The sequence below is a fragment of the Myotis yumanensis genome, unplaced genomic scaffold, assembly GCF_028538775.1.
Source record: "Myotis yumanensis isolate MYYU_CA2020_CCGP unplaced genomic scaffold, mMyoYum1.0.hap1 SCAF_3, whole genome shotgun sequence".
Classification (NCBI taxonomy): Eukaryota; Metazoa; Chordata; class Mammalia; order Chiroptera; family Vespertilionidae; genus Myotis; species Myotis yumanensis.
The window spans coordinates 23,148,659-23,163,402 of record NW_027223754.1 but is presented as its reverse complement, the minus strand read 5'-3'; the positions used below and the strand labels follow the sequence as shown (position 1 = coordinate 23,163,402).

Here is a 14,744-nt window from a genome sequence, read left to right as displayed (position 1 = left end):
CTAGGATGGAGGGAAATGAAATGTGAACCGCTTAATGCTGCTGCAGCTGCTTCCTAACTTTTCCTCTTTCTACCTTTGACTTTTGGAGGAAGGGGGTAGAGAAGAAGAGATGGGGGTTCCCAGGTAGCCAGCCATTTCCTGACTGACCCATATTCCAGTCCCCACCTCCCCAGCTCTGTGGCCCCTGGGATGTGGCAGCTCAGTGCCTCTAGCATAATTCCCTTTGTCTCTCCCTCCTCCCCTCTCCCTCTCTTCCTCTCCGGTCCCTTGGTTCCTCTTCCCGGCCCCTGTGGTGGCTGCAGCCCAGCCCTGGGGAGCCCCTGTGGAAGTGGAGTCCTTCCTGGTCCACCCTGGTGACCTGCTGCAGCTCCGCTGTCGGCTGCGGGACGATGTCCAGAGCATCAACTGGCTGCGGGACGGGGTACAGCTGGTGGAAAGCAACCGTACCCGCATCACAGGGGAGGAGGTGGAGGTGCGGGATTCTGTGCCCGCTGACTCCGGCCTCTACGCTTGCGTGACCAGCAGCCCCTCGGGCAGCGACACCACCTACTTCTCCGTCAATGTCTCAGGTTGGTAGCCATGCCCTGCCCTCACCTTCTTCCTGGTTCCCCCCTTCCACCCCTCTCTGCTAGTCTCAGGGGGAGGTGAATCTCCTCCCCTTCCATGACCTGCCCCCCATTCTGCTTCAGAAACTGCTGCCCACTAACATTGCTCCCTGCCCGCCGTGCGGCTTAGCTCTCAGAGGGGTGGCCAGGGGGTGTGGGCCCCAGGCTTCTCAGATCTACCTGGGAGGTGATTGCTGATACTCTTGGGGCAGTCGAACACTGGTTTCTCCACCACAGCTGGCCCAGATTCCAGGGTGCTGCGTAGGGCTCACCCAGCCTCCACCCTGTCATTCCCTTGCCATTTGGGCTTGGTGCTTGGTTTAGTGATTAGAGCCCCAGAAAACGTTGTGAGGTCCCCACTGTGATGGGGAAGGATCCAGATGCACCGCCATATCCACAGGGGTTACAGAAAAGATCTGTCCCCCCAGCTTCTGGAGCAATTAGGACAGCCAGGGAACCCTAGAGCTCTGTGACTTTGGGAATCTGCCACGTTTAGAATGCAACTTTCACAAAAGCAGGATGAAACAAAATAGAATTGAAATTTCCTTTATGCCATTTGTGAATCTCCGGGTACACGCTTGGCACCTGCCCCACTTGGGCATCCTCTAGAACCTGCCCCTAACAGGGACTTGACACCTCTATTTCCCTCCAGACACCGAAAGCGCTAGCAAGGACTAGAGAAAGATCCGGCATAAGCCCCGATTGGTGGTCACATGTGTGTCGAACCTCTTAAAAGGGATGGATACTTGTTGGGGAGAGGTGATGGCAGCTGTGGACTGTGTATTAGGCTCCCTATCTGCTCTGGCAAAAAGAGCAGCTTCCAAACCTTAGCAGATGAATGCTAGAAAAATTCCATCTGTAAGTTGTTCATGGCTTTGGAAATAGCTTCTGGCCTCAGTGTGTCTAGATCTGTCTGATTTCCCAGTGGTTAGCAGGCCAAAGGAGGATACAGGTTCCCTGGGTGCTAGTTCTGAGACCCAGCACATGCAGCGGTACCATGAGCGGGGAGAGCCTCTGAATGCGGGGTGGTATTAAACTAAAGAGGCCCGCTGCCCCTGATGAAGTGTAAAGAGCTCTGGGCAGAGAGGGCCAGTGAATTAGGTTGGGGAAGGAAAGGGACAAGCATAGAGCGTGCAGTTCTTAGTGAACCGTCTCTCTCCCACTGACAGAGAGAGTCGCTGAGGGCCTGGGGTCGGTATGGGGAAGGTGTCTGCGTTCATCTATCACTGGACTGGCCTTTACTAGTATGTGTAGGGGCTGTTGATATGGATGGAAATCTAGAGGAACCTCTCCCTCCGGAGGGAACTCAGAGCCCCTTCTCCTTCTCGTAGATGCTCTCCCCTCCTCGGAGGACGACGATGACGATGATGACTCCTCTTCAGAGGAGAAAGAGACAGATAACACCAAACCAAACCGTATGCGTGAGACACTGTTTCCTACCTTACTGCCCTTCGGGTCTGGCTGTTGGGTTGGGTGGGAAGGGGGAGTTCAGGCGATTGGAGCACGGGAGGAGGAGGAGCGGGTACATGGAGTGACGATGCTTGGCAGTGGGATCCCTTGGGCATCCTGATCAGTGCAGGCATTGTTCACAAGTGTTGGGCAGGTGGGCAGGGTGTCTCCAGGTCCTGGCCTGGGCCCTTGCTCCTGAGCCTGACCAGCCCCGCCTGTCTCTCTTGGCTTTTCCTGGGCAGCCGTGGCTCCTTACTGGACGTCTCCAGAAAAAATGGAAAAGAAACTGCACGCAGTACCAGCTGCCAAAACAGTAAAGTTCAAATGCCCTTCCAGTGGGACTCCTAACCCCACACTGCGCTGGTTGAAAAATGGCAAAGAATTCAAACCTGACCACAGGATTGGAGGCTACAAGGTATGTGTGTCTGTATGAGCGTTAGAGTAGAAACGGGAGAAGCTGGTTAAAGAAATCCTTATTCTATGCCTTTACTTGTTTCAAATAATGCTTTCTAACTATAGAAGTAATACATTTTATAAACATTTCAAATACAAAAATATGCAAATGGAGTTGAATTTTTCAGCCTTTTTTCTCTGTATACGGTTTTTAGTTAGTTAGTTAGTTAATTACACCGTGTATGTACTTTCTTACCTTGTCACATATTAACATTATAGCATGAGTCTTCTGCCATGCATTTTAAAGATAACTTTTCACAAGTGCGTAATATTCCATTATTTAAATGTCCAGTAATTTGATGAACTATTTTGTGCTACTAGTTGTTTTCTAGTTTTTCAATATTATAATTAATATCACAATTAGTATCTTTGTACTTAAATGTTTGTTGGCATTTTTAAATGTTCTTCCTTAGGATAGATTGCTAGAAGTGAAATTACTAATTCAAAGTGCTAGCATTTTCTTTAAGCCCTTGATGCATACTACTCAGTTACCTTTTTCCCTGTAATTAGATTTTTTTAAAAATTTATTCACATTCGCCGAACCGGTTTGGCTCAGTGGATAGAGCGTCGGCCTGCGGACTCAGGGGTCCCAGGTTCGATTCCGGTCAAGGGCATGTACCTGGGTTGCGGGCACTTCCCTACTGGGGGCTGTGCAGGAGGCAGCTGATCGATCTCTCTCATCGATGTTTCTAACTCTCTATCCCTCTCCCTTCTTCTCTGTAAAAAAAATTCAATAAAATATATTTAAAAAAGAAATTTATTCACATTCATTTATTACATGAACATTTCTTTGAACACATGTCTTTCCAGAGAGTATACTAGGCAAGAGAGAGTTCAAAGTACAATGGGAAGATATAAAATTTCTATTGTGACATTTGCTCTGATGGAGGATGATATGGGTAATGAGTTGAGTATAGCCTTATTTTATTTTTTTTTATTTTTTTTTTTTTTATTTTTCGCTTACAGTATTACAAAGGGTATTACATAAGTGTCCTTTTTTCCCCCCCGCCCTTGACAAACCCCTACCCTCCCTTACCCCCCAGTGTCTTATGTCCATTAGTTATGCTTATATGCATGCATACAAGTCCTTCGGTTGAACTCTTACTCCCCTCCCTCCTGCCCCCCAACTCTCTCTGGCCTTCCCACTGCAGTTTGACAATCAGTTTGAGGCAGCTCTGCCTCTGTATCTATTATTGTTCAAAAGCCTTATTTTATTTTTAAATTTTATTCTATTGTGGTAACAGTTACTTTCTTAAAAAAATAAATTAATTCGCCCTCCCATAACAAAGCATGAGAATAAGCTCACTAGACCTTTGCCCCCAGATTTAATAAATGAAAATATCTTGTTTTCTTGTATGTTATTTTGCTTGTCAACAGACTTAGAATTTTCTTATGTTAATGAACAATTTCCATTTCCTGTTGTGTAAATTGTCCATGTTCTCTGCCCATCTACGTTGTAGGAAGAACATCTTCATTGGAACCTCTTTTTTTGAGTCTCTGATCCTCCTCATGGTCCCTGTTTCTCTCCCATCCCCACCTCGCTGCTCTTTTCTCATTAATCCTATTAAGAAAAGAACAGGAGAGCAGGAAAAATAGGGGAACGTTTTAAATGTTGCTATGTATAAGACACTGTGCTGTGAGTGGTACAAGACAGCACTCCTGCCGTAAAGCATTTCAGTCTCAGGAGGGCCAGGTGTCCATGAGCGCTGTCGTGAAAAGCAGGCTGTGACCAGTGCTTCATTAGAGGGACAGTGAGAACAACGCTGACCCCTGACCGGGCTGGAGGAGCTGGCTTTTGAAGTGAGACATCAAGGGCAGACAGGGCCAGGCTCTTCCCCGGGGAGCCAGACCCGCACAGGAACAGCCTGGATAGAGCGCAGCATTTGGGAAAGTTCCTGGTGTATTTGGGGGGAGTGCAGAAGGCACATTTGTCCAGGTCATGATGGCCTTGGCTGTTGTGGGCAGACATCCAGAGTTTGAGTGTGAATGGGCTGGGGTGGGCAGACCTGCCTTGTCCTGTCTCCCGGTGCTGCCTGGGCCCTGTGCTCTGCTCAGATTGGAGGGTGAGTGCCCCGGGGCGCCCATGCCGCCATGCAGCTTCCGCCTGCATTTTCCTCCGCACCCTCAGTGGAGCCCTTCGGCATGTTTCCCCTCAGGTCCGTTATGCCACCTGGAGCATCATCATGGACTCCGTGGTGCCTTCTGATAAGGGCAACTACACCTGCATTGTGGAGAACGAGTACGGCAGCATTAACCACACCTACCAGCTTGACGTTGTGGGTAAGAATGCCAGTGGCGGCAGGAGGGAGCTTAGAGGAGAGAGCGCAGGAGCGTTGAGAAACCAGCCATGAGGTCCAGCTTTAGTTAGGGATAGAGCCGGGATGGTGGAGGCACTTTATAGCCCTGTCACTTTAAGCAGGTCACTTTCCTCTTTGTGCCTCACGTATCTGTAAATTGAGTCAAGAGGATCAGATCGTGCTATGACTCACTACACAAAGTGAAAGGTGCTGTTGATAGTCTCTCCTGAAAGAAGGGACTGGAGTAGGGATGTGAAATTCAGCATAACAGTGGCTCTTGCTTCGTGAATGTCAGCAGTGTGCTACACACTTGAACACGTCACCTGCAATTCTCCTGGCACCCCCGCAAGGCAGGCACTGTTGTTCCTGCTGTACAGAACAAGCGGGCTCAGGGAGGTCCATGCTGACTCCAGGGCATCACCTGAGACCCGAGGGGCTGTTCCGACTGCCTATTCCTTGTAGACAGTCTGAATCTCATTCTAGGAATCTTAAGGTAAAGAGTTTCACAACCAGCATTCTTTCTTGGTTTTGAGGAGATGGTCTAAAAAGAAGCTTCTGGGCCATCCAGCATTTCCAACAAGCTTGTAGGTGATGCTAGGCTGCTTCTCTTGGACCACACTCGTAGCAGCAAGAGGCTAAGTGACTTCCCTTTGTGGTCTTTGGGATGCTGTCTGTCAGCATTCCTGACAAGCCTGTCCTCTCCCTTCCTCCACAGAGCGGTCCCCTCACCGGCCCATCCTGCAGGCAGGGTTGCCTGCCAACAAGACCGTGGCCCTGGGCAGCAATGTGGAGTTCATGTGTAAGGTGTACAGTGACCCACAGCCCCACATCCAGTGGCTAAAGCACATCGAGGTGAATGGGAGTAAGATTGGTCCGGACAACCTGCCTTATGTCCAGATCTTGAAGGTAACCTTGACCCCAGTCCCCCTGGGCTGGGTGCTGGGAAGGAGACCAGTATTTCCTGGGACCCAAGTGGCTGTGGTCTGGCTTCATGCCCACGATTGGGACTCATCCCTTACCCTTTCGGCGCACATGCTCCATCTTAAATAGGGACCTAGCCACGTTCCCCAGGACTAGTGACAGGTCACAGAATGGAGGTGTGATGGGAGGTGGTTGGGCATTGCTGGTTCCTAAAGACCTTTGAGAGTGACTTCTGGGTCAGCTACTTAAGGAAGGCCTTCGGAGGCCTGCTTCCCCGTTGCTCAGGACCATAGCCCTTCCAGCAAGCATTTCCCCGTCTCGGTCCTCTTTTCCAAGTCACGTTCTTTCTGGCAAGTAGGGTGACTGATAAGGGCACGGCTTAATTAGAGTTGAAACAGCAAATGCCACAGGTAAATTCTAAGCAGCATGAGGAGTAATGGCATTTTCTTCCTTTTTCCTGTCACTCCCAGACATTTGATTGTCCCTGAATGCTCCATTAATCCAGGGGAGGTAATTGCCTAATTCTCCAGTGAATCTTGCAACAGGAAGTAACCAGAAGCTGGGAAAGTGGTTTACCTCCTGGTCCCAGAGTTAGACCTCATCCTCCCCTCACTCGGCTGTCCCAGAGATTTACTGGCCATCCCTTCTCTTCACCACCAGTGCTGAAACTGCCGTGTGGGAAACGGACTGTCCCTGGCCATTCATAGTCCCTGCCGTGGTCTTGGAAAAAGGACTTCAGTATAAACAGCATTTGATTGGGGGCAGTGCTTTTTTTTTTTTTTTTTAAGTTTATTTTGCAGTCAAATGCTTCAGACTTCTTTTGTCCTCCTAGAAAGGGAAAGATGATAAATCTCAATGTCTCCGTTGCCTTAGCTCCCTGTCTTCACATCACACGGGAGCAAAGTATGGCCACATCTCAGTGTTTGCCCAACTGACTGGCGTGTCGTTGGTTTGTTCCAGCATTCGGGGATTAATAGCTCGGATGCGGAAGTGCTGACCCTGTTCAATGTGACAGAGGCCCAAAGCGGGGAGTATGTGTGTAAGGTTTCCAATTATATTGGTGAAGCTAACCAGTCTGCGTGGCTCACTGTCACCAGACCTGTGGCAAAAGGTAATGGGGAGATGGATGGGGCCCTGTGCTGGGAATTGGACTTCGGCCCCAAGCTTCTGGGACCGGTGGGGAAGCCAGCACCCAGCTCTCCCTGTTATTCTGCTGTGTTTCTAGTGCCCAGAGCCATGGAAAAATACCCGGCCTGGGAGGCTGGTTTGGTTTGGTACTGTGTTGGTGTCTGCTCCCTCTGTGCCTCCTGTGTGTCCCTTGGCTGTGTGTGCATCACAGGACAGTCTTGCTGCACTACATTCGTGCAGACCGGAGGTCTGAGTGGTGGGTATGAGAAGGGACCGGGCATTCCGTAGGGAACCACCATCCTCAGGCCGTGTGTGTGTGTGTGTGTGTGTGTGTGTGTGTGTGTGTGACTGCAGCACCCTTTCCATCCCTCCTGTGTGCGCCCTTTGACTTTCTTTACCTGAAACCAAACAGCCCCCCGACCCGCCGGGCCCCATTTCTCCATGCTGCCCACCGCCCGCATGCTTGGATGGGCCAGGGGCTGCCAGCGTCTGGTGAAGGGTCGTAACCAGCCCGCGGCGTCGCAGGTCTGCCGGAGTTCCTCCTCAGGGTCTCACTCTCTTCCTCTAACAGGTCTCGCTGCCTGGTGGTTTTGTTTGTTCGTTGTCGCAAAGGAGACGCTGGGGAGCATCTCTTCCTCTGGTTACCCACCCCCTCTTTCTTCCTCCCTCTCTCTGTGTCTCTTAGAGGTCTTACGTCCGGTGCTTGTCCATTTTGCTTCCGTTGTCTCTTCTAGACTGCCGGAGTTAATACCACCGACAAAGAGATGGAAGTGCTTCACTTAAGGAATGTCTCCTTTGAGGACGCGGGGGAGTATACGTGCTTGGCGGGTAACTCTATCGGACTCTCCCATCACTCTGCATGGTTGACCGTTCTGGAAGGTATACACTGTACTTCTCCTCTCGATGTCCTGCCCTCGCCACGGGCACGGGGGGACCATGCATTGCGGGGCTGGGGGAGACACAGAGGCAGGAGAGGTCAGGGAATGGGCTCCGGGGGGCCGGTAGGCGGCTCCAGCCATCTGTCCAACCGTGAGAGTCGATTCCTCGGGCTCCCACAGGAGCTTTCCTCGTTTGCAAGAACACGGAGGCCTCCCACCTGTCCACCTGCATCTGGCTCTCCCCTGGGCCCACGTAATGCATGCATGAGATCTGGATTTAACCTTGACCAGGCTCTCCTCCAGGGCGGGCTCCTTCCACCCTTCGGTCCAGCGACTGTCCCTGACTTGTCTGGCCCTTTTGGTCCAGCTCCCCAGAGTCTCAGAGAGGGCCCCACTTCTCCTCTGACCGAGTGTAGGCGCTCTAAAGAGGGGCTTGCTGGCAGTGCTAGCCCCGCCTCCTGTACGGCCGCCCTCTCATCTCAGGAGAGGTTCTACCCAGCTGAGTGGACTTGAGCCGAGTGAGGCCTAGTCACGGGGCTGCCGGTGCCCGTGTATCCTCTTTGAATCTGTGTGTTGGGCCAGGAAGGAAGGAGCCCGCAGCCTGTTCCGGGTGGTGGGCTGGTGACTGCAGGGCTGGAGTTGGTTGTCGCTGCCTCTCTGAGGGTCCTGCATGTGGGTCTGGGCGCTATGCTGTTCTTGTTGCTGCTCACACCGCCCTCTCTTCTCCCTCCTCCTCTGCCCTGCTTGCCCTCCAGGGTCTGATAACGCCCCTGCTCGAGGCAGAGAAGTGTTCTGTTTTTGTCGTTGTCACTGTCTTTGTCAGCGTGTGCTCCCACTCACTTGTCTTCGTTTCTCAATGCTGGGGAAAGAGAAAAACAGAAACACTTCTTGATATCAGCTCTGCAGTCTCCTTGTCAGGCCTGAAGTTCTCTTGGGGCTCAGTCAGGGTCACACCAGTGCCTCTTGGGGGAGGTCTTGCCTCTGGGCTGGCTGGAGTGTTTTAAAGGGGAGGGTTGGGGGAAGGCTGTGGAAGGAAAAGGGATGTGCACACTGGTGAGGATGGTGTGTTCTCCGCAGCCAGCGCTGTGGGTGCTGGATGTAAGCCATTCTCATGTGGGAGGGAACAGTGCATTGAATGGATGGGCCTCTGTGGGAACGGGGTGAATTCTAAGTGGAAGATGGAAGAATAGAATAGAGCATGCCCCCTCAGTTTGAGGAGTTAGGGGCTGTGGGTAGTATTCCCAAGAACTGCAGAAACATTTACACTTCTCATCTCGAGCAGTGCAGACACGTTGGGAAATTAGTCAGTTTTGCCTGTGGTTTGGCTAGGTGTAAATATTTACACATCTGACCTGAGACAGACGACAGAAGTGAAAGGTGAGATATGAAGTGAGGACATAGGCACACTCTTTCCTCCCACCCTCATTTGTCCTCCTGCAAGTGCCACTATAAGCCAGGCGCTGTGGACTACAGGAAAATAACCAAGGTGCCATCCCCACCCTCAAACCATCAGAGACAAGATGGTCAGTCTGCCCCAGGTGATAGGTGTGTGCACACCGAGCTGAGGCGCTGCAGAGAAGGGCCACATGCTTTCATGAGGAGGCTGAGAAAGGCACCCAGAGGAATGCCATCCGCCCCTTGCAGGGTACCTGGTTCCCGTGCAGCCCAGCAGTCCAACTGAGCAAAGGGCTCCTGAATTAATGAGGATGGGCCACGTGTAGCAAGATGGTTCTAGCTCATCCCTCCTGGAGGATGCGGGTCAGGATCAGCAAGCTCCAAGGAGCACGAGATACCTGATCTGCTCCATGCCAGAGCCCCAATCCTAGCTAGGATTCTTCTCTGCCCTAAAGATCCCCAGAGGAAAGGAGATGGGTGTTGTTTGTCTTATGGAGCTAGGAGCTAGGGATCCTAGTGGGCTGGGCCCCCGGAGCTTGCTAACACCCTATTCACACTGACTCAGCCCTGGAAGAGAGACCCGCAGTGATGACCTCGCCCCTGTACCTGGAGATCATCATCTACTGCACGGGGGCCTTCCTCATCTCCTGCATGGTGGGGTCTGTCATCATCTACAAGATGAAGAGTGGCACCAAGAAGAGCGACTTCCATAGCCAGATGGCCGTGCATAAGCTGGCCAAGAGCATTCCTCTGCGCAGACAGGTAACAGAAAGTAGATAGGGGATTTGCACGCTCTGCCTCCCTTCTCTCCCTGTGCCCCCAGGGGCTTCTCGAGGAACCTCTAACTGCCTGCCTCCCCACTGTCCCCAGCCTACTGCTTCCAGCTTTGCTTTCTGGCTGTGGGCCAGGGGCAGGGGAATGTCCTGACCCAGGTGCTCCCTTGTCAGGTGCCCAGCCCATGAATTCCAGATGCCCACCATACCCCAGCTGCAAGTCCCCTGCCCACCTGGCACATGGATCGGGAGAAAGTCCTAGCTGGGGCAAATGTGCATTGGCTACTGCACGTTGGAACTATCCCCAAAGGCCAGTTAGAGGTGCAAAGATACAGAATAGAAAGGAAGGCCTGAATTGGGTCCCAAGATGCCCTCTCCTGTGTGCCCACCCTCCCCTCCTCCAAGGAACTGGAACAGAAGGTGAAGGCTGTGAGAGGAGGGAACATTCATGCAGAACTATGCTAATTATGGGAGGCGCTTTGAAAGTTAGAAATCCATAATCAGAGGCAGGGTTTTTACAAAGAGTCAGGACAGGATAGGGCTGTTGTTGCAGTGATCATTTCTGTCCGTTTGGGAGAGGTACGTAAGGTCTGTTCGTGTTAAAGGTGAGTTAACTGAAGCCCAGTAAGGCTAGTTGGTGGCAAAAGAAGTCCGATTTAGACCTTCGGCCTTCTGACCTCTTGTGGTCTCTCTGCCCCTCTGCCTGGGAAGGGACATCAGATAACAGATTATCCCTCTGCCACTGGTGAAAAGCCCTGACTAGCAGTTGGAGGAATCTGCGTCACTCCCCGCCTCCTCGCTAGAAGGGTGACCTAACGCTTCCCTGTAGGTGTCGGCTGACTCCAGCGCATCCATGAACTCGGGGGTTCTGCTTGTGCGGCCCTCCCGCCTCTCCTCCAGCGGAACCCCCATGCTGGCTGGGGTTTCTGAGTATGAGCTTCCCGAAGACCCTCGCTGGGAGCTGCCTCGAGACAGGTAATTCTCTCAGCTTGTGAGGAAGTCCCCTGCGTGTAATTCTGATGGTGGGAGTTGTATGTACCTTCTAGGGCAGTGATGCCAAACCTATGACACGCGTGTCAGAGGTGACATGCGAACTCATTTTTTTGGTTGATTTTTCTTTGTTAAATGGCATTTAAATATATAAAATAAATATCAAAAATATAAATCTTTGTTTTACTATGGTTGCAAATGTCAAAAAATTTCTATATGTGACACGGCACCAGAGTTAAGTTAGGGTTTTTCAAAATGCTGACACGCCGAGCTCAAAAGGTTCGCCATCTCTGTTCTAGGGAGTGAAGGTGCACCAGGTGTATCCAGAAGTAATTTCCACCCAGTTGGGTGAAATATGGAGAAGTAGTGATGGGATGCCCTTGAACTTCACCAGCCCCATCTTACACCACCCTTTGTTTCCCCAAAGACTGGTTCTAGGCAAACCCCTGGGAGAGGGCTGCTTTGGGCAGGTGGTGTTGGCAGAAGCCATTGGCCTGGACAAGGACAAACCCAACCGTGTGACCAAAGTGGCTGTGAAGATGTTGAAGTGTAAGTGATGCTTCCGTCCTGGTAAAAACGGCCCCTTCCCTTGCCAAGCGAACTGTGGGCCTTGGGCCAAGTGGAACACCCTCTCTGGTGCTCTTTCCTTGCCCACACCTGCTACACGCCTGCCTAGGGTGGCCTGAGAGTGGAGGGGGCACTCTGCCCCCGGGGAGTGCCATGACCTGGGGCCAGCCTGGGTTGTGGTCAGGTGTTCATTCTAAATTCCATTGCTAGCTAACTGTCCTTACCATATCTGCTGCCCGACTCAGCGCCACATATTTCCACAATGGCTGTCACGAGAGGGAAGGGAAAGGGGATGAGAGAAGCCACTCGAGGAGAAAAGGGACGCTTCGGGCATACACCTCACCTCATCCCCATCCCTTGGCTTTTCTCCTGTCGCCCTCCCTCCCAAAGTAAACAAGTCTCCTCCCCTTCTCTTGTTTGTGTGCAAAGCGGATGCAACAGAGAAAGACCTGTCTGACCTGATCTCAGAAATGGAGATGATGAAGATGATCGGGAAGCACAAGAACATCATCAACCTGCTGGGGGCCTGCACACAGGATGGTAGGCACTGAGCCAGGCCGCGCTCCCACCCGCTCTGGGGGAGGGTCTCAGATGGGAACCTGGGCCTGCTGCTCCCATACAGTATCTGCCAGGGAGAAGATACTGAGCTGGGGTATCGGTGACCAGGCATCTGTTAGCCATGTAGGGAAGCGGCATAAAGAGAGAGGCAGGGTTAGCAGTAGTTGGAATGTATGGGGTCTGAGCTGATTCCCCTTTGTATTCATCTGAGAATACAGGTACCTAGATTCAAAGACACTGTGTGGATAGGAACAGGTGAGTAGTAATAGTGGTCGAGATTAGGGCTATTAAGCCCAGTTTTGTTTGGTAGCTTTCTGGACTATGCTGGGAAGAATTAGTTCCCTGACTCTTTCTGAGCAGTGGAATGAATTTCCCTGGTTCCCTAGAGGGGAGCTTAGGTCAGGGTGTGCTATTGAGTGTGGGGTTTTCTCCAGGTGAAGTGAAACCTACGTACTGGCCTGATGGCCTCTCCATCCACAATCACCCGCCCCCTCCTCCCCAGGTCCTTTGTACGTCATCGTGGAGTATGCCTCCAAGGGCAACCTCCGCGAGTACCTGCAGGCCCGGAGGCCTCCTGGGCTGGAATACTGTTACAACCCCAGCCACAACCCCGAGGAGCAGCTCTCCTCCAAGGACCTGGTATCCTGCGCCTACCAGGTGGCCCGAGGCATGGAGTATCTCGCCTCCAAGAAGGTATGGCATCTGCCGGCCCCCCTGGGTGATGTCGGGGTAGGAACAGATGTCCAGCTTATGACTCTCTGTCCTTGGTGGAATGGTAGACTGAGCACTGACTGACTCTATGTGCTGTCTTAGGCTCTCAGGGGACACCAAAGTCAGGAGAGCCAGTGTAACCTGTGTGGCCTGGGCTAGGTTCAGATCTGTGCACTGCCACTTTCTGAGCAGCCTCGGGCAGCTACTTAACATTTTCTGTTTCTTCAAATATAAAGTAACGATTATGGGAGAAATATGAAGAGTGAGAGTGTTAAGGACCAGTTTTGGGTGCTCAGTAAATGCTGGCTTTGGGCCCCAGCCCAGTGCAGTTATGCTGGGCCTGGGGAGATGGGGCTCGTGAGCACACTTCCGTATAGATTGGATAGAAGCATCAAGGTTCACCTTTCCGGGTACAGATCCAAAGCTAAGAGTTGGAAGGACCAGGAGAGGAGGCAAATACAGGGGGGCTTGCTAAAGTGATCGAAAAGCCGGGAGCTGGGGGTGATTGAATGGCTGAGTCTGAAGTGGAGAAGAGGGACCTTGTAGCAGGGAACTGGCATGTTTAGGAGGTGAGCAGTGTAGCAGGAGAAAGCCTGGGAGTAGCTGGGCCTGCCTGCCAGCTGCAAAGTGAGTGCTGGAGTGCAGTGTGACTCAGACAGCTGGACGCGGATACGTGTCTACAGTTTTATGGCCTCACCTGCATCCCACCCTCCTCTCTCCCATCTCTCCTCCCCCGGCTTCCCCTCCTGTCTCCACAGTGCATACACCGAGACCTGGCTGCCAGGAATGTCCTGGTGACGGAGGACAATGTGATGAAGATTGCGGACTTTGGCCTCGCTCGGGACATTCACCACATCGACTACTATAAAAAGACAACCAATGTAAGTGCTGATGAGGCCACTAGATGCATGTCCTCTGCCCCAAGACTCTGCTGTGCCAGGCTTTCTCCCCTGTGCACTTCTCTGCTGTAGCCCAGGGCAGGTGGCTTTGCCTGAGAAACTGGTGGGATGAGCTGAATGTGTGCATTCCTTCCCACGTCCAGTCCCTCACGTACCCCGCTCCCTCCCTCCCTACTCCCTCATTGCTCTGCCCTGGGCCACCCCAACTTCCCCATGCTGCTTGCAGGGCCGACTGCCTGTGAAGTGGATGGCACCCGAGGCATTGTTTGACCGGATCTACACCCACCAGAGTGATGTGTGAGTTTGACATGGGCAATTGCCAGGGACACTTGGGATAGAAAATGTCTGGTACAATAGAGTCCTGTCCTCCCCTCTGAATTGAAGAGGGTCCCCTTCTATTTCAAGGAGAAAACAAAACAATATGTTGTATATAACCATTTACTTTGTTCCTGGCGGTGGAAAGGCCCATCTGTTTTCTGCTCCCCCCCTGGTATTCCCCTGGGAATTAAGGGTTTTCATTGGAGAGGGTGGGTTCGGGATGAGTATCTGACATGCTGGGGAAGGAGAGATGGAAAGGATTTTAGGTTGGCCCATTCCTGTGCCCACAACACCCATGGGCTCTGTGCTCATCCACAGGTGGTCTTTTGGGGTGCTCCTGTGGGAAATCTTCACTCTGGGAGGTTCCCCATATCCTGGCGTGCCTGTGGAGGAGCTGTTCAAGCTGCTGAAGGAGGGTCATCGTATGGACAAGCCCAGCAACTGCACCAACGAGCTGTAAGCATGAGAAGATGCCCAAGGTCCTGAGCTAGGCCCTGGAGACCGAGCGGGTTTGCCGGGAAGAGGAAGAAAAGGGGTGTTTAGCTAGGGAAAACAGCCACTCCTGGTCACTCCTCGCACAGTTCCTCCTCCGTAAGCTACTTAATCTCTCCACTTACGTGTTTCCTCCTCCGACCTTACAATCCTGCCGCAGGTACATGATGATGCGGGATTGTTGGCATGCAGTACCCTCTCAGAGGCCTACCTTCAAGCAGCTGGTAGAAGACCTGGACCGCATTGTGGCCTTGACCTCCAACCAGGTGAGGCTGTCCCGTGCTAGCCCTTCAGTCGTCATCACTTCGGT

At 52.2% G+C, this 14,744-nt stretch overlaps 1 protein-coding gene across 7 annotated transcripts in view; it reads left to right on the top strand.

The window, feature by feature from the left end:
• Nucleotides 1-14,744, top strand: part of FGFR1 (fibroblast growth factor receptor 1) — a 49,271-nt gene that overhangs the window by 33,372 nt on the left and 1,155 nt on the right. The window contains exons 3-17 of one of the 7 annotated variants that reach the window (XM_070408421.1): nt 303-569; nt 1,937-2,020; nt 2,297-2,469; nt 4,664-4,787; nt 5,520-5,710; nt 7,588-7,732; nt 9,692-9,895; nt 10,730-10,874; nt 11,317-11,438; nt 11,886-11,996; nt 12,517-12,707; nt 13,484-13,606; nt 13,851-13,921; nt 14,261-14,398; nt 14,595-14,700. In XM_070408421.1, the coding sequence (XP_070264522.1) occupies nt 303-569; nt 1,937-2,020; nt 2,297-2,469; nt 4,664-4,787; nt 5,520-5,710; nt 7,588-7,732; nt 9,692-9,895; nt 10,730-10,874; nt 11,317-11,438; nt 11,886-11,996; nt 12,517-12,707; nt 13,484-13,606; nt 13,851-13,921; nt 14,261-14,398; nt 14,595-14,700 (2,195 nt within the window). Of the gene's footprint in view, nt 1-302; nt 570-1,936; nt 2,027-2,296; nt 2,470-4,663; nt 4,788-5,519; nt 5,711-7,587; nt 7,733-9,691; nt 9,896-10,728; nt 10,875-11,316; nt 11,439-11,885; nt 11,997-12,516; nt 12,708-13,483; nt 13,607-13,850; nt 13,922-14,260; nt 14,399-14,594; nt 14,701-14,744 lie in introns of all 7 variants that reach the window. The other 6 variants (XM_070408420.1, XM_070408419.1, XM_070408418.1 and 3 more) reach the window with 6 other exon arrangements.